The sequence below is a fragment of the Sus scrofa genome, chromosome 11 (assembly GCF_000003025.6).
Source record: "Sus scrofa isolate TJ Tabasco breed Duroc chromosome 11, Sscrofa11.1, whole genome shotgun sequence".
NCBI classification, from domain to species: Eukaryota; Metazoa; Chordata; class Mammalia; order Artiodactyla; family Suidae; genus Sus; species Sus scrofa.
In genome coordinates, this window is record NC_010453.5 from 78,560,767 (window position 1) to 78,575,976 (window position 15,210).

Consider the following 15,210-nt stretch of genomic DNA (forward strand, 5'->3'; position numbering starts at 1 on the left):
GGTCTGTCATCTATTTTGAGGTGAATGCCTGTTGTGAGGTATAAATCTAAGTTACAGGTTTGTGGCTTTCCCCGCAGATGTCCAGTGGGTCAGGTGCCATGTGTCGAGGCGTCTGTCTTTCCCCCGGGGAACTGCTTTTGGTCCTTCGTCCAAAGTCATTGTCTGGACGTGTAATAAGTTTCAAAGTCTGGAGCCTAGGCCCTCCAGCTGTATCTTTTCTTTTTTTTCTTTTTAGGGCCACCCCATGGCATGAGGAGGTTCCCAGGCTAAGGGTGGAATCAGAGCGACAGCTGCCGGCCTGCACCATAGCTCATGGCAACGGTGGAGCCTTAACCCACTGAGCAGGGCCAGGGATCGAACCTGCATCCTCATGGATACCAGTTGGGTTTGTTACTGCTGAGCCACGACAGGAGCTCCGAGAACTGCTGTCTCACGGCACTGAGTTCGCCAGTACTGCAAAGGACAGCCCCGCCCCCGTGGGCCTTGGTCTCCACAATTTCTGGTCCCAGTGCACAGGCCTGGCGTATCCTCTGTGCCGTTTATCCCAAAAGCATTCCCCGTTTGTGCCCGTGTTATAAGTGGCAGTGGAACCCTGAACGTGTGGTTCTTGACAGTGTATAGACACGGATGAGTTTACATATTGATCTTGTGTGCTGCTGTCCTGCTCATTCCACGTAGTTCCAGTAGCTTCTTTGGACCCCATTGACTGTCTGTGCCCAGCGCGTCGCCTGTGAGCAGGGCCTCTCTCTCTCCTCCGCTTGCCTTTCTTCTCTTGGCCTCGTTGCACAGTTTAGCGCCTCCAGGGCAAGGGTTGATGGAACTGGGAAAAGCAGGCATCCTTGTCTGTTCCTGCCCTCGGGGGAAGCTTCAGTCTTTCGTTGTTGAGTGTGATGCCAGCTGTGGGTTTTCCACAAATACCCATTAGCAGGCTAAGGAAGTTGCTTTCGGTTCGTGGTAGTTTCCTAAGAGTTTTTATCAGAAATACTTGTTGAATTCTGACAAAATTCTTCTGCAAATGTTGCGATGGTCTTACGATTTTTGTTTTTTAGTTAATGACATGGATTGATTTCTCAGATGTTAAGCCAGTCTTTCATTCTGGTATAAATCCTACTTGGTGATGGTGTATCTTCTTTTGGTGTAGTGTCGGACTCAGTTTGTTGGCATTTTGTGTTTTTTTGCCTCTGTGATTGCAGAGAATAACATTGACGTATTGTTTTCTGGTAACGGCTGCAGCTGGCTTCGGTGTCAGTAACGCTGGCCTCATAAAATAGGTTGGGAATACTCTTTTCTTTTCATTTTCTAGGAGACTTTGTTTAGAATTGGTGTTGTTTCTTCCTTAAATGTCTGGGCGAATTCCCCAGCGAAGCCACGTGGGCTTTCTTCATGGAAAGAGGGTCCGCTCCAGACCGTGTTGGTGGATGCAGACCTACGCGGCTGGCCCGCTGCCTTAAGGTCACTGATCTTCCGCGCCGTCGAATCTGCCGTTAATCCCGCCCGGGGTCGTTTTCTCTCTGCGGGGTTCACCTTGAGCCTTGGCGGTAACGTCCCTCTCTGACTTCCCAGCACGGGGAGCACCGTCAGGGCCCCACGGTCCCTGTCTGCTGGCTCCGGCATCTCTCAGTTCCAGGTTGTTATGGACTGACTGGTGTTTTCTCCTGGTTTCTTGGCATGTCTGACAACTTTGGATGCAGCTTCGTCCTTTTTGACGGGGCGGTAGATGCTCTCATGTTCTTGCGGGTGTTCTTGAGCTTCCTTCTGGTCGTGGTTAGGTCCCGTGGCGGCAGTTTGACCGATTGGAGGCCTGTCTTTAAGGCCTGCCGAGGTGGAGTCTGGGCCAGGGCTCCTCACCCCACTGCCCAGCCAGACCTGCCCGCGTCCTGCCGCCCTCGCCCGACTGATGGGAGGGAGTGTGTGAGCACCAGGCCCTGTGGGCTCGAACTTTGCTGGTTCTCTCCCTGCCCAGTGCTCCGCTGGACACTTGGAGGGGGCCCTGCAGACCCCTCGGACACCTCCAGGCCCCTCTCTGGCTGAGTCTCCCCTCCGGCCTGCGTCTTGCAGACCCCGGCCTCAGCTCAAGGACCCATGCTCTGCAGCCCGAATGCTGGGTGTGGGAGGCCCAAGTGGTCAGTGCCTGTCTGCGTCTGCCGCTCGGAGCCTGGGGTGCAGTGCTTGGGAAACTGTCCCTCGTACACTGTTCCAGGCAGAAGAGTGAGCCTCGCTCCTTTCCTGGGACCTGGGACCAGGCGGGAGTCCCAGCAAGAGCCTGAACTCTCCTAGGTTTGAATGTAATAAACTGTTCTCTCTCACAGCCAGGGCTGCTTCTTGCTCTTCTGCTGGAGATTTGACTCCCCGGTACTGACCGCCTGTCATTTCCCAGTAGAAGGGCTTTGCTGGGCCCACCCAGTGAGGTGCCGTCACAAACACTGTGTCCAGGTGACCTGGGGTCTGTGGATGTCCGTGGATGTGTCCTGAGGTCCCGAGCACTAGGGCTGGCACCGCCCACTCCAGGGGACTCAGGAGGGCCCATGTGGAGTCAGTGTGTTGGGGGTGTGGACTCAGGCAGGCTCCTGGCCACTCCGAAGCGCCAGCCAGGCCAGGGACGTGGGGGGGTGCGCCATGCCCGCAGATGGCCTGGCAGCAGATGGGTAGGGCTGGGCAGTGGCGCCCTGGCGAGCTGGTCTCTGCAGGGGTGGACGGTGCCCTTGACATGGGGCTTTGGAATGGGGCTGTGCGGTTTATTCTTTGCCCAAGAAGCGTATAGGAAAGTAGCAGTGCTCACCAAGGCTTGGAAGGTTTTCTTTGTTTGGCGGGCGTGTTCGGGAGTATTTGAAGGAGAACTTCCTGTTTGGATGTTTCTCGCTCTCCCCAAAGGGTCTTGCGTCTCCCTGTCCAGGGGGCCCAGCCTGTCTGCCCAGCCTGCCTGCTCTGTTTCATACTTCGATTTTGTTTGGTAAAAAGGGGTCTTCAGAGTACGGAGATGAGAAGCTCTGGAATGCAAGAAGGGGGATATTGTGAATGCATAGACCTTTGCTGTTTTTAAAAACCTGAGTTTTGACCTGAAATCTCAACTGGCTCAAGAAAGCGTTATCTCTTGGTGTCTTAGATCTGTATGTCTTAGTCCTGCTTGTCTGCTTAATGGGACAACAGAAGCTGACATTCTGGAGAAGGGCTTTGGGGAAGGCTGTCTTGGTGTCACGCTAGTTGTCACGCAGAGGTGCAGGCGCTCCTGGAGAACCTGCGCTCGAGAAGAGCCGAGCTGCTCCTCTCAAGGCTGGGAGGACCTGTCCCCGTGATACCCTCCCACTGCGAGGGGCTGTCAAGGGAGGATGGGTGAAAGTGGTCAGCACATGGGGAAAAGCCCAGAAAATGGGAGACAGGGAGACACCGAGGGGCCAGTTTGAGAAAGTAAATTAATTTAGAGCGAATTCAATCCCGAAGTGATGGAAAGAGACCACTCAGCCTCATGTGCATCAGGCCCAGTAGAAAGGGTCGCGTCCTTCCGTGGCTCTGGGCACTCGGTGAGCTTCGTCCTCTGAACCTGGGCGTCATGCCCGGCCTCGGGCCCCGGGGCTGGGGGCTGGGGACTGTGTCGTCCTCAGAGTCTTCCTGGGGAACCTCCCCTCATGCTGGTCCCGCGCTCAGACCTGAGTCATTTATTTTTCACGTTGCTCTTTCCTCGTTTCTGGGGGGTGGGAACCTGGGGGGCAGGTGGAGTCCCCATGTGACGAGCAAGTCGCATTTGGAGCAGTCATGGGGACCTTGGCGGCCAAGGTCCCCAGCTCTGCGGGAGATGCAGGGCGTGTCCGCAGGCTGTGGTTTCCCGGGGCCGTTGGTTTCGTTTTCCCTCTTGTTCGCGATGTAACTCGGAGCCTTGCCTGCCTTGCCCTTGAGGCCTCGGCCCCCAGGTGCCCCCTCCCCCCAGCTGCCACCCTGTGGTGGCCTTGCAGGCGTCCCTGCTGAGCCCTGAAAGGTCCTCTCGGGACCTTTACCACTTGTCTGGCTGATGGAGATAAGAGCGCAGGAGGGCGTGGTGGCCTGAGGACGCTGATGGAGGGCAGGGGCCACGGTGCAGGAGGGCAGCTCCACCCTTCTAAAGCCCCGGACCCAGGCGCCTCCGTTCCTGTCCCTTTGCTGCGAGGACCAGCCGGGAGGAGGCATTTCCGAGTGTCCCCGTGGGCCTCCTGACCCCACGGTGGAGGAGCCTCCTGTGCTGCTCCCCCGGCGGCACAGACCGTCCTGCAGCTCCCTGGCCCTGCGGGGAGGAGCGGGCTGGCCTGTCCTCTGAGGTGACAGGGTGCCTGTAACATGAAGACACCAACAGTGACTCAGCAAAAGGCCTGGAGAAAGGACGTGGCCACGGTGAACCCGGGTGCTCCAGGGCTTGGCCAGTGGTTTCACAGGCTCCTCAAATTCTCAATTAAAAAATAAATCCCAGTGGGCTTCGTGTGAATAGTAAGCGTGTGCCAAATCGGACACACAAATTCAGCACAAAGCCACGAGTCGGAAAGAGTGTTTTGAATACACCAACACCCAGTTCCAGACCTGAGCTCCGAAAATGGTTCTCAGACGTCCTCCAAGGAGCCCGAACTGCCGGCCTAGCTTGATTCTTACCAAAGAAAACCCCTGTCTTCATGCAGTGTTTTCACAACTGATTCTGTAACAAGCACGCCTATAACGACTGACCGCTGGAGCAGAGCCTTTGTTAAGAGGTTATCTTGGGTTTTTTTAAGGAAGACGACGACAGTGTGTCTTTGACTGAATTATAAGAACATGGAGAGATGGAGAAAGGAGGCAGGGATGTGGAAACAGCCGCGGGCGGGCTCCCTGGAGAGGGAGACGGCACGAGGGAAGGTGGGCTTCGGACTCCCTGCGTTGGCGCGGGCGCGCTTGCGACCTTATGCCACTGCACGTGGCCTGGGCAGTCGGGGTTGCTGTGTCTCTCTGCAGTAATCATTTTCTTAGTATCTACAAAAATCGAGGTCGCCCTGTTTTCCCCTTAGACATGCAGTATTTGAGATTCAAAGTTTCTCCATTCTGTATATTCCCCATACTTTTTAAAAATAGTTCAAAAACACACAGCAGAAAAACTGCATTTCTCTTTTTAGTATTTCACATTTGGATTGAATGAGAGGCTGGTTTTGTTCATGACTTTTGGGAAAAGAGCTAGTAAGACTATACAAGCGTAATTTCTTTGACGTGGATACAGATTTTTCTGCCTCAAAACTGTGTTTCTTTGTTAATTTAAGGCAAACTTCAGTGACTCCCACATCCGGCCTGTGGCACCCGGCTTTGGGGCTTTTTCAAAACCTCAGCTCATTTTGGGCAGAGTCGTCAAACTCATGGGAGTAAAAGGAGCTGGGTTTCTGTTGCTGTTGTTCTGACACTGGAAGGTGTCGCCGAGGGTCCCCCGCCCCGAGGACACGTGGTCGTCCCCAGGGTGGACCACACACTGCGGTGCCTGGGGACTGGTGTGCAGCCAGGGGCGAGGGCGCACAGGAGGGCCTGGGCCAGCCCGGGCCGTGCCCTCTGCGCCCTGTTCACGGCCCTGCGAACTGTTCTTACCCACCTCTTAGTGGGTTCCAGGGTCCCAGCAGCCACTGCCCTGAACGTACCCCCGTGTCTATCGGTAGGTTACGTGAGTGTGGGGCTGCCTTTCTGTCATGATGACAGCTCTTTTTACAAGTAAATTTTTGTGAAGAACTAATTTTTCATTCATGGAGAATAATTCACTTACTCCTTTGTTTTCAGGCTGTTGAAAACCTTTGTTCTCACAAAGTCGCCCCAACACTCTACCAGCAGCTGCGTGAGGCCTGTGAAAGCCACGTGCAGGCCCAGATTCTTCAGTTCAGAGAATATCCTTTTCTGGCTTAGGAAGTGCCTGTTCGTTACCTAGATCTTGTGACACTGAGCACGATAGGGTGAAGAGCCAAGGAGTATCCTTGATGCTGAACAGAAGCTTTTAAGATCCCCTTTCTCTGGGGAGCCAAACGCCTAGATGTATGTCGTCCGGTGGAATTTCACCACTTGAGTGACTTTGCTGATGGCATTAAAGTGAGAGTGCCCGTTCCCGAGTCTGGTTAGGAGTAGTAAGGAAAGGCTCTGTAAAAGGCCTTGAAGTTGGAGCTCTGCTGCTGTTTGTTCTTGTTTTTCTCATTTTCTGCGACATGCAACCAGTCCCCACAAACCTGGCAGCTCCCAGTCTGCGGGCCAGAGGCGAGGCTGGCTCAGTGGTCCTCTCTCCTCGCTGGCGGGACCCAGGCCTGGCCTGTGGGCCCCTGAGCCCAGGGTCCCCCGCCACGCTCCTCCAGGTTGGCAGCGGTCCGTGGCTGCAGGCCCGCGGCCGCTCTCCGACAGCGTGGTTACTTGTTTCCTCTGGGCCAGCAGGAGAACCTGCGTTTCTGGCCTGCTGGGGGAGGGCTGTGGGTGGTGTGGCCCGTGGCCCTCACAGCTGCACGCATATTCCAGGCGTCTTAAGAGTCGTGCCGCTGTGCCCTCCAAGCCAGGCATCCAGCAGGGCACCTGTGAGCGCCTCGGCCTCCCTTCACCATGTGGACTCCCAGCCCCGTGATGACTAAGAGCCGAGATGCAGGGGTAAACGGTGCGGTAAACTGGCTGATGTTTCTCAAGTTTTCCTTAGCAGGTCTGCACAGACTCACTAGATAGCGTTTTCTTTTTAAAGAAGATTAACACGTGCTGGCAAGATCACTGCAGACAAATGGTAAGCGTCCTGACCGTTTTGCTGGCACTGACTTCACGCGTGGCGCTCCCTCCTCCCCCAAACCCCACCGCACGTGCTCGCCCCTCTCGGGCCTCGTGTCCAGCCCTGGCCTAGCCGCACAGGAGGGCAGATTCTGCCGGAGCCTGCGGCCTCGTCCTTCTTCCCCACCCGAGGCAAGGTCGTGAGCTGAGGTGGGAGGCCGTGTTCCCTTGGGTCGGATGCAGCCGTGGTGAGCTCTGCCCTGCGCGAGTGGGGCCGGCTGCGGGGCTCGTGGTGCCTCTGAGCTCCGGCGGGTCTCTGAGCTTTTCCTCCTTCTCCATGTATGCTGAAAACGGGGCCTGAATTCCGGGGCTTTGCTGTAACCAGCCAGCCAGTCTCAGACTTGGCAGACACACGGGTCCTTATTTGTCTCGATGAGTTGTATGTGACTTGGCTGAAAATGATGCTGGAGAGAGAAAGGGTCGTGTCAGCGGCTTTCCTGGTGGGTTGAATTGTTTCCTAAGTGTGGTCCATGACCGTGCACAAGGCTGTTTCTACCAGCCGGCTGGATGATAGAAACAGACAGATGTCTGATGGGCGGTTCGCGTGGGGAGCCGTGACAGGAGATCCTGGGGCCACCACGTGTCCCAGCCCTGGGGCAGCTGGTCAGACGTGCTGGGAACGTGCTGGGAAGTCCAGCTCAGGGCATCTCCCTAGTCCAGTGAGTCTGGAAGAGATGCGTTTCAGGTTTGAGGCTGTGCCGTCACATCCCTACAGCAGGTTTTCCGGGTAAAAGAGATGAGAATCAAACCCCAAGGGAACAGATAATTTTAGGGAAAGTCAATCATGAGTCTTTTCGTCAAGAGGGAGCCATGCTGCGGATCTCAGGCTGTCGCTTGTGTGTGGCGTCGGGAACGTGGCAGGGATGGCGCTCTCCAGACCTGAAGCAGAGCCTCACGCGCTCACACGGGACGGGGAGTGTGGGGTTGGCAGACGCAAGCTGTGGCATTCCGGGTGGATGAGCAGTGAGGCCCTGCTCCGTAGCGCAGGGGACTCTCTGCAGTCACCGGTGACGGGCCACCGTGAGAGAATATGCATGTGCACGTACGACTGGGTCGCCCTGCTGTGCGGCGGAAAGTGCTGGTGAAGTTTTCCACGGGGGTCGTGTTAGATCTGAGACCGCAGCCGAGGCACGCAGTTCAGGGCCCTGACGGCGCGGGAGCGGCTGGCGGGACCTGCGGCTGAACGGCTGCCTTTCCGCCTCCAGATCATGGTCAGAAGCATCTTTCTCTTTCTGGACCGCACCTACGTTCTGCAGAACTCCCTGCTCCCCTCCATCTGGTGAGTGTCCCAGGGCCGGGTCGGCTGCTCTGGCCGGGGCCGCCCGTGTCTGAGCCCGTGTCTGTTCCTTTGGTGACTCGGGCGTTTGTCCCCGTGAGGGGGCGGGGCGGGCCCAGAGACAGGAGTGCCTTCCAGCACGTTCTCCAGCTGGCACTGAGTGTCCCCGGGTGGGCAGGCAGGCCCGCGAGGTGCCGAATGAAGCCTGTCTCTGTAACCTCTGCTGTGAGGGGCAGGCCGGGCGCTGGGCCTGGCTTCAGTCTGCGCGTCATGTGTTGCGAGCCCCACGCCCACGTTGTCCTGGGTCCCCAGTGTCACCCCCAGGAGCTCTGCCTCGGTGACAGAGCCTGTCCCGATCTCGCCCTCGGTCCTCCTGGCTTCTGTCCGTGTGGATGGCCACTCTTCACTCAGGGTGGTGAGCCCCGCCTGTCACACCCTGTCTGTTTTTTAAAGAGGGGTTCCTTTTCCGGCTTCTGCACCATTTACTCGGACCCGAGGCAGTGGGATGTCTCCTCTTAGTGCAGAGATTGTTTCCCGTGACCCGCGCATTGGAGCAGATAGACGGTCAGAAGTGATTTTTTAAAAAAGGAGCTCTTGGCACCTGGACTTAGAGTTGGCCCGGGAGCCGCTGTGGCTGATGCCCCCGGTGCAGCGGGGCTTCACCCAGACCCGGGAACTGCCGCTCAGAGGGCCTCGGGTCTCGCTCTTGGCGCAGGGACATGGGCCTGGAGCTCTTTAGGAGCCACGTCATCAGCGACAGGATGGTGCAGACGAAGACCATCGACGGGATTCTGCTGCTGATCGCGCGCGAGCGCAGCGGCGAGGCCGTGGACCGGAGCCTGCTGCGCGGCCTGCTGGGCATGCTCTCCGACCTGCAGGTGAGCCCGGGCGCCCAGGCCCAGGCCGAGGCCGAGGCCGGGCGACGGAGACGCAAGTGTGGGGTGTGGACGCTGAGAAGCATTCGTGTCTTAAACCTCCCCCTGCAGAGGGAGTGAGACCTGGGCCGGCACGGCCCTGGGAGCGGGAAGAGGAAGCGGGCCTCACTGCAGGGACCCAGGCTCCAGAGGGAGCGCGGCAGGCCGGGTCCTTGGCTGGGCGGGCACAGGCGGCAGCTGCGGGCCCCTCTGCCGAGCGCCCTGGACGTGAGGTGCGTCAGCACCTCGGGTGGAGAGGCGCCTTCTTCACTGTGATCGGTCGGTGACTCTGCTCACTTTCTAGGTTTATAAAGACTCATTTGAATTGAAATTTTTGGAAGAAACTAACTGTTTATATGCTGCAGAAGGCCAAAGATTGATGCAGGAAAGAGAGGTGAGACAGTGAAACGTTTCTGAGGCGCTTCATCCCTGTAGGTGCGCGTCTAAGTGAAGTTTCTAAATGTTTGTCTTTTCACATGTGCAGGCATTTTACTGCACATCTTCCGAAAGCTGCAGTCTAGTTTAAACCCCCAGTAATGAGCTTTTTCCTTACCGTGTTAAGGATTAATTTTTTCCTTTAATTGATTTAGGATTAATTTTTCCTTAATTTCTTTTGCCCCCCCTCCCCCCAGTTAAAAAAACAGTAAGATAGCTTCTGAAATACAGAGGAACTCAAACTGAAACAAGAAAATGAGCGTTCCCATTGTGGCTCAGTGGAAATGAATCCGACTAGCATCCGTGTGGCTCAGTGGGTCGGGGATCCAGCGCTGCCATGGGCTGTGGTGTAGGTCGCAGTCGTGGCTCGGATCCCGTGTGGCTGTGGCTGCGGAGCAGGCCTGGGAACTTCCATATGCTGCGGGTGTGGCCCTAAAAAGCAAAAATGAAAGAAAGAGCGAAAGCAGGAGGCGAGAGGCTGATCGCCTCCAGGTCCGGTTGAAGGAAGCCTTCGGCCACGTACCCTCCCCACCCCGCCCCCATTGGTCTCTGTTCATGTCGGGCCTAAACATACGTGCTGCTTTTACTTTCTTCTCAGTGAGGAAGATAACATTTCGGCCTTTTGGTTAACATTAAGGATGCTTTTTGTTACTGTGTTTCAACGTTTTGTTTGGAAGGTTCCGGAGTATCTGAACCATGTAAGTAAACGTTTGGAGGAGGAAGGAGACCGCGTGATCACGTACCTAGACCACAGCACGCAGTGAGTACCCGCTGCACGCTCGCGCGGCTGTGCGGGTTGACCCGGGAGCCCTGCCTGCCCGGCCCCGGCGGGGCCGGTGTGGGGCCGTCCCTGTCTGAGAGCGCTTTGCTCCCTGCACAGCTCTCCTCCTGTTGCTTTTAAGGTTTGTCGAAGCAGAGCTGATTCACGGAGTTGTGGTCTCCTCTGTCGTGTGACTGAGGGGTTCCGCTTGCTCACACACACGTGTGTTCTTTCTCAGTTCTCCCCCCCCCGCCCCCCCCCCCCGTGTAACTGCTTGCTTCGGGCTGGTTCGGCACCTGTCGGCTCCGCCAGGTGCCCCGTGGGCGTTATTGTCTGAAGGGAGGGCATCAGGCTGGGACACGTGGCTTCTTCTGACAACTTGGAGTTTGCTGTCCACGTGTCCCAAGTGTGCGGACGTGTGTGCCAGGGCCGGGTCGTGAGGCACGCGGGCGTCCGAGACAGTGGTCACGTCCCTTCGTGGTGCTCAGCCGCCTAGTCTCCTTTCGTCTCGCGTTTCTTTCCTCTAAACCTGAGGTTGACGAGTAACGAGGGTGAAGTGAGAGGGGAGTTGGGGACGTCTGTGTCAGACGTACCGCGTCTACTCGAGGAGGAAGATGGGCGCAGAAACGTGGGAGACAGATGTTTGAAGAGAAAGGACTGGATGTGCAGCGTGTGGTGACACGCAGCAGGGGGGCGGGGGGGGATAAAAGGAAAGGACAAGAGCTGTGACGGCCGTGAGCCCAGGCTGCTCTGGCACATGGAGGTGGGGACACGGGGCGTCCGTGGCCCACGTGCGCTGGAGCCAAGACAGGTGCCAGGTCCGTGGGCAGTGGGGGCGGGGGGCCTGCGGGAGGCATCGTCGGGGGTCTGCCAGGGACTTGCCCTGCTCTCCTCCTTCCTCTGTGTGGGGCCCCCCGCTGTCTGTGCCTGTGCCGTGCGTGCTCCCCCCACGCACACTCACACACACTCACACGTGGGGGCTCCGCACTGTCTGTGCCTGTGCCGCGTGTGCTCCCCCCCACATGCACACGAATAGATGCACACTCATACACACGCGGGCGCGGGGGGCTCCCACGCTGCTCTCTCTCACACACACACTCACACACACCCCCGTCTTGCTTAGCAGTGTGTGGAGTCAGGCAGGGGAACCCCGGAAAAGGGTGGATCCGCCTGGCTTGGGGTTTCGAGGAGCACAGGCTGAGGCGCCTTCTCTGGTGTGGGCTGATTCCGAGGCCACAGGGTGAGGAGCGGTTTTCAAGGAAAGGATACTCGAGGGGCTCCAGTCCTGGGCTGGGCTCCAGGTGCCCCTTCGAGTCCCTGGCTGTGGTCAGAGCAGGCGCACAGTGGGGCGGGCGCCCACACTGCATCTGCGCTGTGCCCCCTGCCCCCTGCAGAGCACGTGACACTTTGTGGCAGGTGGCTGGGTGGCTCTGCCAGGGTCGCCTCTGGGCCCCCTAGGGTGGCCTCCAGGCCGAGTCCCAAGGGACCCACTGGCCTGTTGTTACTGGGTGCTGCGGCGGGCACTCTCACGCCACAGAAGGTGGGCCGTCCTGTCGTTTGTGCGGTCTGGAGACGTCACAGGGACTGCCCACGGCCGCCCAGCTCCCAGTGCCCCTGCGTGCTGGGCCAGTGGACATGGTTGCTCTTGGCATGACAGCCGTGGCTGAGCGTCTAGGCCTGAGTTGTCTGAGCTCATCAAGGGCCACTCGGCATCATCAGTCATCAGGAAGTGCCGCACCAGTGGCTGGAGCTGGAAGGGAGCCAGGGGTCGTGGGAGCCCGGCACCCTTGTGTTGGCGGTGGGGGTGCAGGCTGCTGGCGGGGCTGCAATAGTAGGTGGCACCTTGGTGAAGCTGCCGAGGGGGAAAGCAGCGACTGGCTCTTCCTGTCACCTCAGCCCCAGCCTGCGGCCCGTTTTATCCTCTGCGGGCCGCAGCGCATCCCTCGGTGGGTGCTGTGAGGTTCCTGGGTGGGGCGCAGGACACACCTGTCAGTGCTGCGGGGCAGGGAAGGGGCTCTGCCTTCCAGAAGGAGAATGGAGTGGACAGCAGATCGTGAACCTGGGGGAGGGGCTCCGCGCCCGTGTGGGTGGCTGTCACTGCCGACTTTCAGATGGACAGAGGCTGTTCTGGGTGACATTCGTGCAGATCCATGACAAGTCAGATTGGATGAGTGGCATGAAGCGGGGAGAGCAGAGGAACAGCTGTGGGCACAGGAGGGGGCACGGGGCCTGGGGGGGAAGGGCTGAGCCGAAATCCACGCGGACGGGAGCACCAGGCTTGCCCGTGTGCACACGCAGGCCGCCTCATCCCTGGACCCTGGGGGTTGTTTCTTGCAACTTCAGAGTCTGTGTCGGCAATGGGGGTGACCGACCACCTGTGCAGGAGGCGCTCGGGCCCTCTGCTGACCCCCCAGGCGCGCCCCCGTGGGTGGTCCTGTGCTCTCACAGGCGACCCATCGCCCATACTTCCCGATGCGTTCTCTTTTCTTCCGTAGGAAACCACTGATTGCCTGTGTGGAGAAGCAGCTCTTGGGAGAACATTTAACAGCAATTCTGCAGAAAGGTAGGTTCTCCTGACTCCTGTGTCACTTATGCTGACCGCTCATCCTTAATTCATCAAGGACGTTGTGAGGCTTTGTGAGTAACAACACGAGGACGTTTGCTCTTGTGAAAAGGCAGTCGCTAAAAATCACAGAAGACACTGGCGCTCCTGCCGTGGCTCAGTGGTAACGAAACTGACCAGTGTCCGTGAGGACCCAGGTTTGATCCCTGGTCTCACTCCGTGGGTTAAGGATCCGGCATTGCCATGAGCTGTGGTGTAGGTCGCAGACGAGGCTCGGGTCTAGTGTCGCTGTGCTGTGGTGGAGGCCGGCCCCTACAGCTCCAGTTAGACCCCTAGCCTGGGAACCTCCTTGTGCCTCGGGTACGGTCCTAAAAAGACAAACACACACACAAATTATAGGAAACACGGACATTGGTGTCTCTGATGAGATCCCGTGAAGCCAGGATGAGCCACGGGGGAGGACTCCTGTAAACTGGCTGAGTCTTCCAGCCCTCAGCCAGTTTACAGGAACCCGAGGCTCAGAGCAGCACGGCGTCAGTGCCACGGCTCTTGCCCCAGACAGAGCCACAGCCCGGCGCAGGTTTGGTGTCTCCCCGCTCGCAGCCCCCTGGAGCAGCAGCTGGTACGTTTTCTCCGGAGCAGGGCCTTCAATTACTGTCGACCTCAAACAGAAGCTTCCAGATTCTGCTCGGTGTCTCTTTGGAAGAAAGTACGTCACGTAGATAGTAGACATTTGAGTGATTCGTTTCAGGGCATGTTTTGACAAGCAAGATTGTTTCAAGAAAATAGTGAATCATGTATACTTAAGAACGTAGTCTAATTTTTACTAGAGACCTTTTACAAAATTAAAATCTGACTTTTGAATCCTTTCTTTTTTTTTTTTTAGCTTTTTAGGGCCACACCCACGGCATATGGAGGTTCCCAGGCTAGGGGTCAGATCAGAGCTACAGCTGCTGGCCTTCACCACAGCCACAAAACGCCAGATCCGAGCCACATCCGCAGCCTACACCACTCTCACGGCAACGCTGGATCCTTAACCCACTGAGCGAGGCCAGGGATGGAACCCACACCTCATGGTTCCTAGTCGGTTTCATCTTCGCTGCGCCACTGTGGGAACTCCTGATCTTTGAATTCTTAAGTCATCATTAAGCATTTCAGTAGATAAATTGTAAAATGAAGTATTTGCAGGAGTAGGTCAGAAAGTCATTGAGAGAAACAAGGGGCCTCTGACCCCTTGCCTGGGCGCCCGGGTTGGACGTGTGGGCACATGCGCCTGTTGACAGGTCCCGCAAAGCAGGGACTTAGGCGCCCTCGTGGAGGCTCTTCCGATCGTGTGGTGTTAGCAAACCTTCATGGAGGGGTCATGCCTAGAGTAGTAAGTACCTGGACGCTGCCGTAGGCGGCTGGTATGAAGCGGCTGGGAAAGACCGGATGCACCAGCTTATCCTTTGGCAGAGGCACTTGCCGGCCGAGGGGCTGAATTAGACGTGACCTGGGCTCAGAGCCCCAGGTCAGAGCTGGTGAGAGAGAGCCTTCTGCAGACGCAGCTGCTGGAGCGGGACGGGGGGAAAGGGGACCTCCCCGGCTGCCGAGGGCAGGGGCGGCTCCTGCGTCCCGGGTCACCTGTGACCTCGTGTGGCCATTGTACCTCGGCCGCCTGCCGCAGCCGCTCACGGTGTCGTGTGACCACAGGGCTGGACCACCTGCTGGACGAGAACAGGGTGCCCGACCTCACGCAGATGTACCAGCTGTTTAGCCGCGTGCGGGGCGGCCAGCAGGCGCTGCTGCAGCATTGGAGCGAGTACATCAAGGTGCGTGCAACCCCCTGGCCGCGGCGGGCAGGCGGTGGCCGTCCCTCTTCCAGGTCACTTGTGCACCCGGTTCTAGGGATGGAGGGGGTCCAGGTGTCAGCTGTGCCCGCTGCCCTCGGCGCTCGTGGTCAGCATGAGCACCGGCTTACATCAGCGGTCGTGATGGCCTCATCTCCCGAGCCATGACCTTTGCTCGGGGGCAGCTGCTGCCCGGGTTGGTGTGTCGGGGTGGTGCGGGTGCTGCTTGTGTCTTGGAAATCCAGGTCTGTGAGCAAGCGTGCGCTTTCAGGCGTGTGCGCACAAACACGCGCAGGTGGTTCGCACAGAGGCGGGCGCAGGTGAGACGCCAGCCACGTGGATGAGTTGAGGGCACATGGCAAAGGCCAGTGTCCAGTGTCCCAGTTGTGATGCTGCTTGGTGGCTTTGCCACCTGGTACCTTTGGGAACAAAGGACATGGTCACCGCTTCTGCGTGTGGATCTGTGACCACGCAGGGAGGTTCAACTAAGTCCAAAAGATAAAATAATCTGGCCTGGAGCCGCCGACCAGGGGTCCCGAGAGACCCGAGCCCAGCAGCCGACACCCCAAGCCCACCTGTGTGCTTCTCCGTCTGGGCGGAAGGGCAGTGGTGAGGACGCTGGGCCGGCGCCCGCTGACGGTCTGCAGGGAGGCTCTGGCAGCGCAGGAGGTGTG

General features: G+C 58.0%; 1 protein-coding gene across 1 annotated transcript in view; it reads left to right on the forward strand.

The window, feature by feature from the left end:
- The window catches only part of CUL4A (cullin 4A), a 31,935-nt gene that overhangs the window by 3,737 nt on the left and 12,988 nt on the right, over positions 1-15,210 (forward strand). The window contains exons 3-10 of the mRNA XM_003131101.4: positions 5,749-5,852; positions 6,649-6,718; positions 7,965-8,038; positions 8,751-8,913; positions 9,254-9,343; positions 10,062-10,144; positions 12,640-12,707; positions 14,400-14,518. Coding sequence (XP_003131149.1) covers positions 5,749-5,852; positions 6,649-6,718; positions 7,965-8,038; positions 8,751-8,913; positions 9,254-9,343; positions 10,062-10,144; positions 12,640-12,707; positions 14,400-14,518 — 771 coding nt within the window. The remainder of the gene's footprint in view (positions 1-5,748; positions 5,853-6,648; positions 6,719-7,964; positions 8,039-8,750; positions 8,914-9,253; positions 9,344-10,061; positions 10,145-12,639; positions 12,708-14,399; positions 14,519-15,210) is intronic.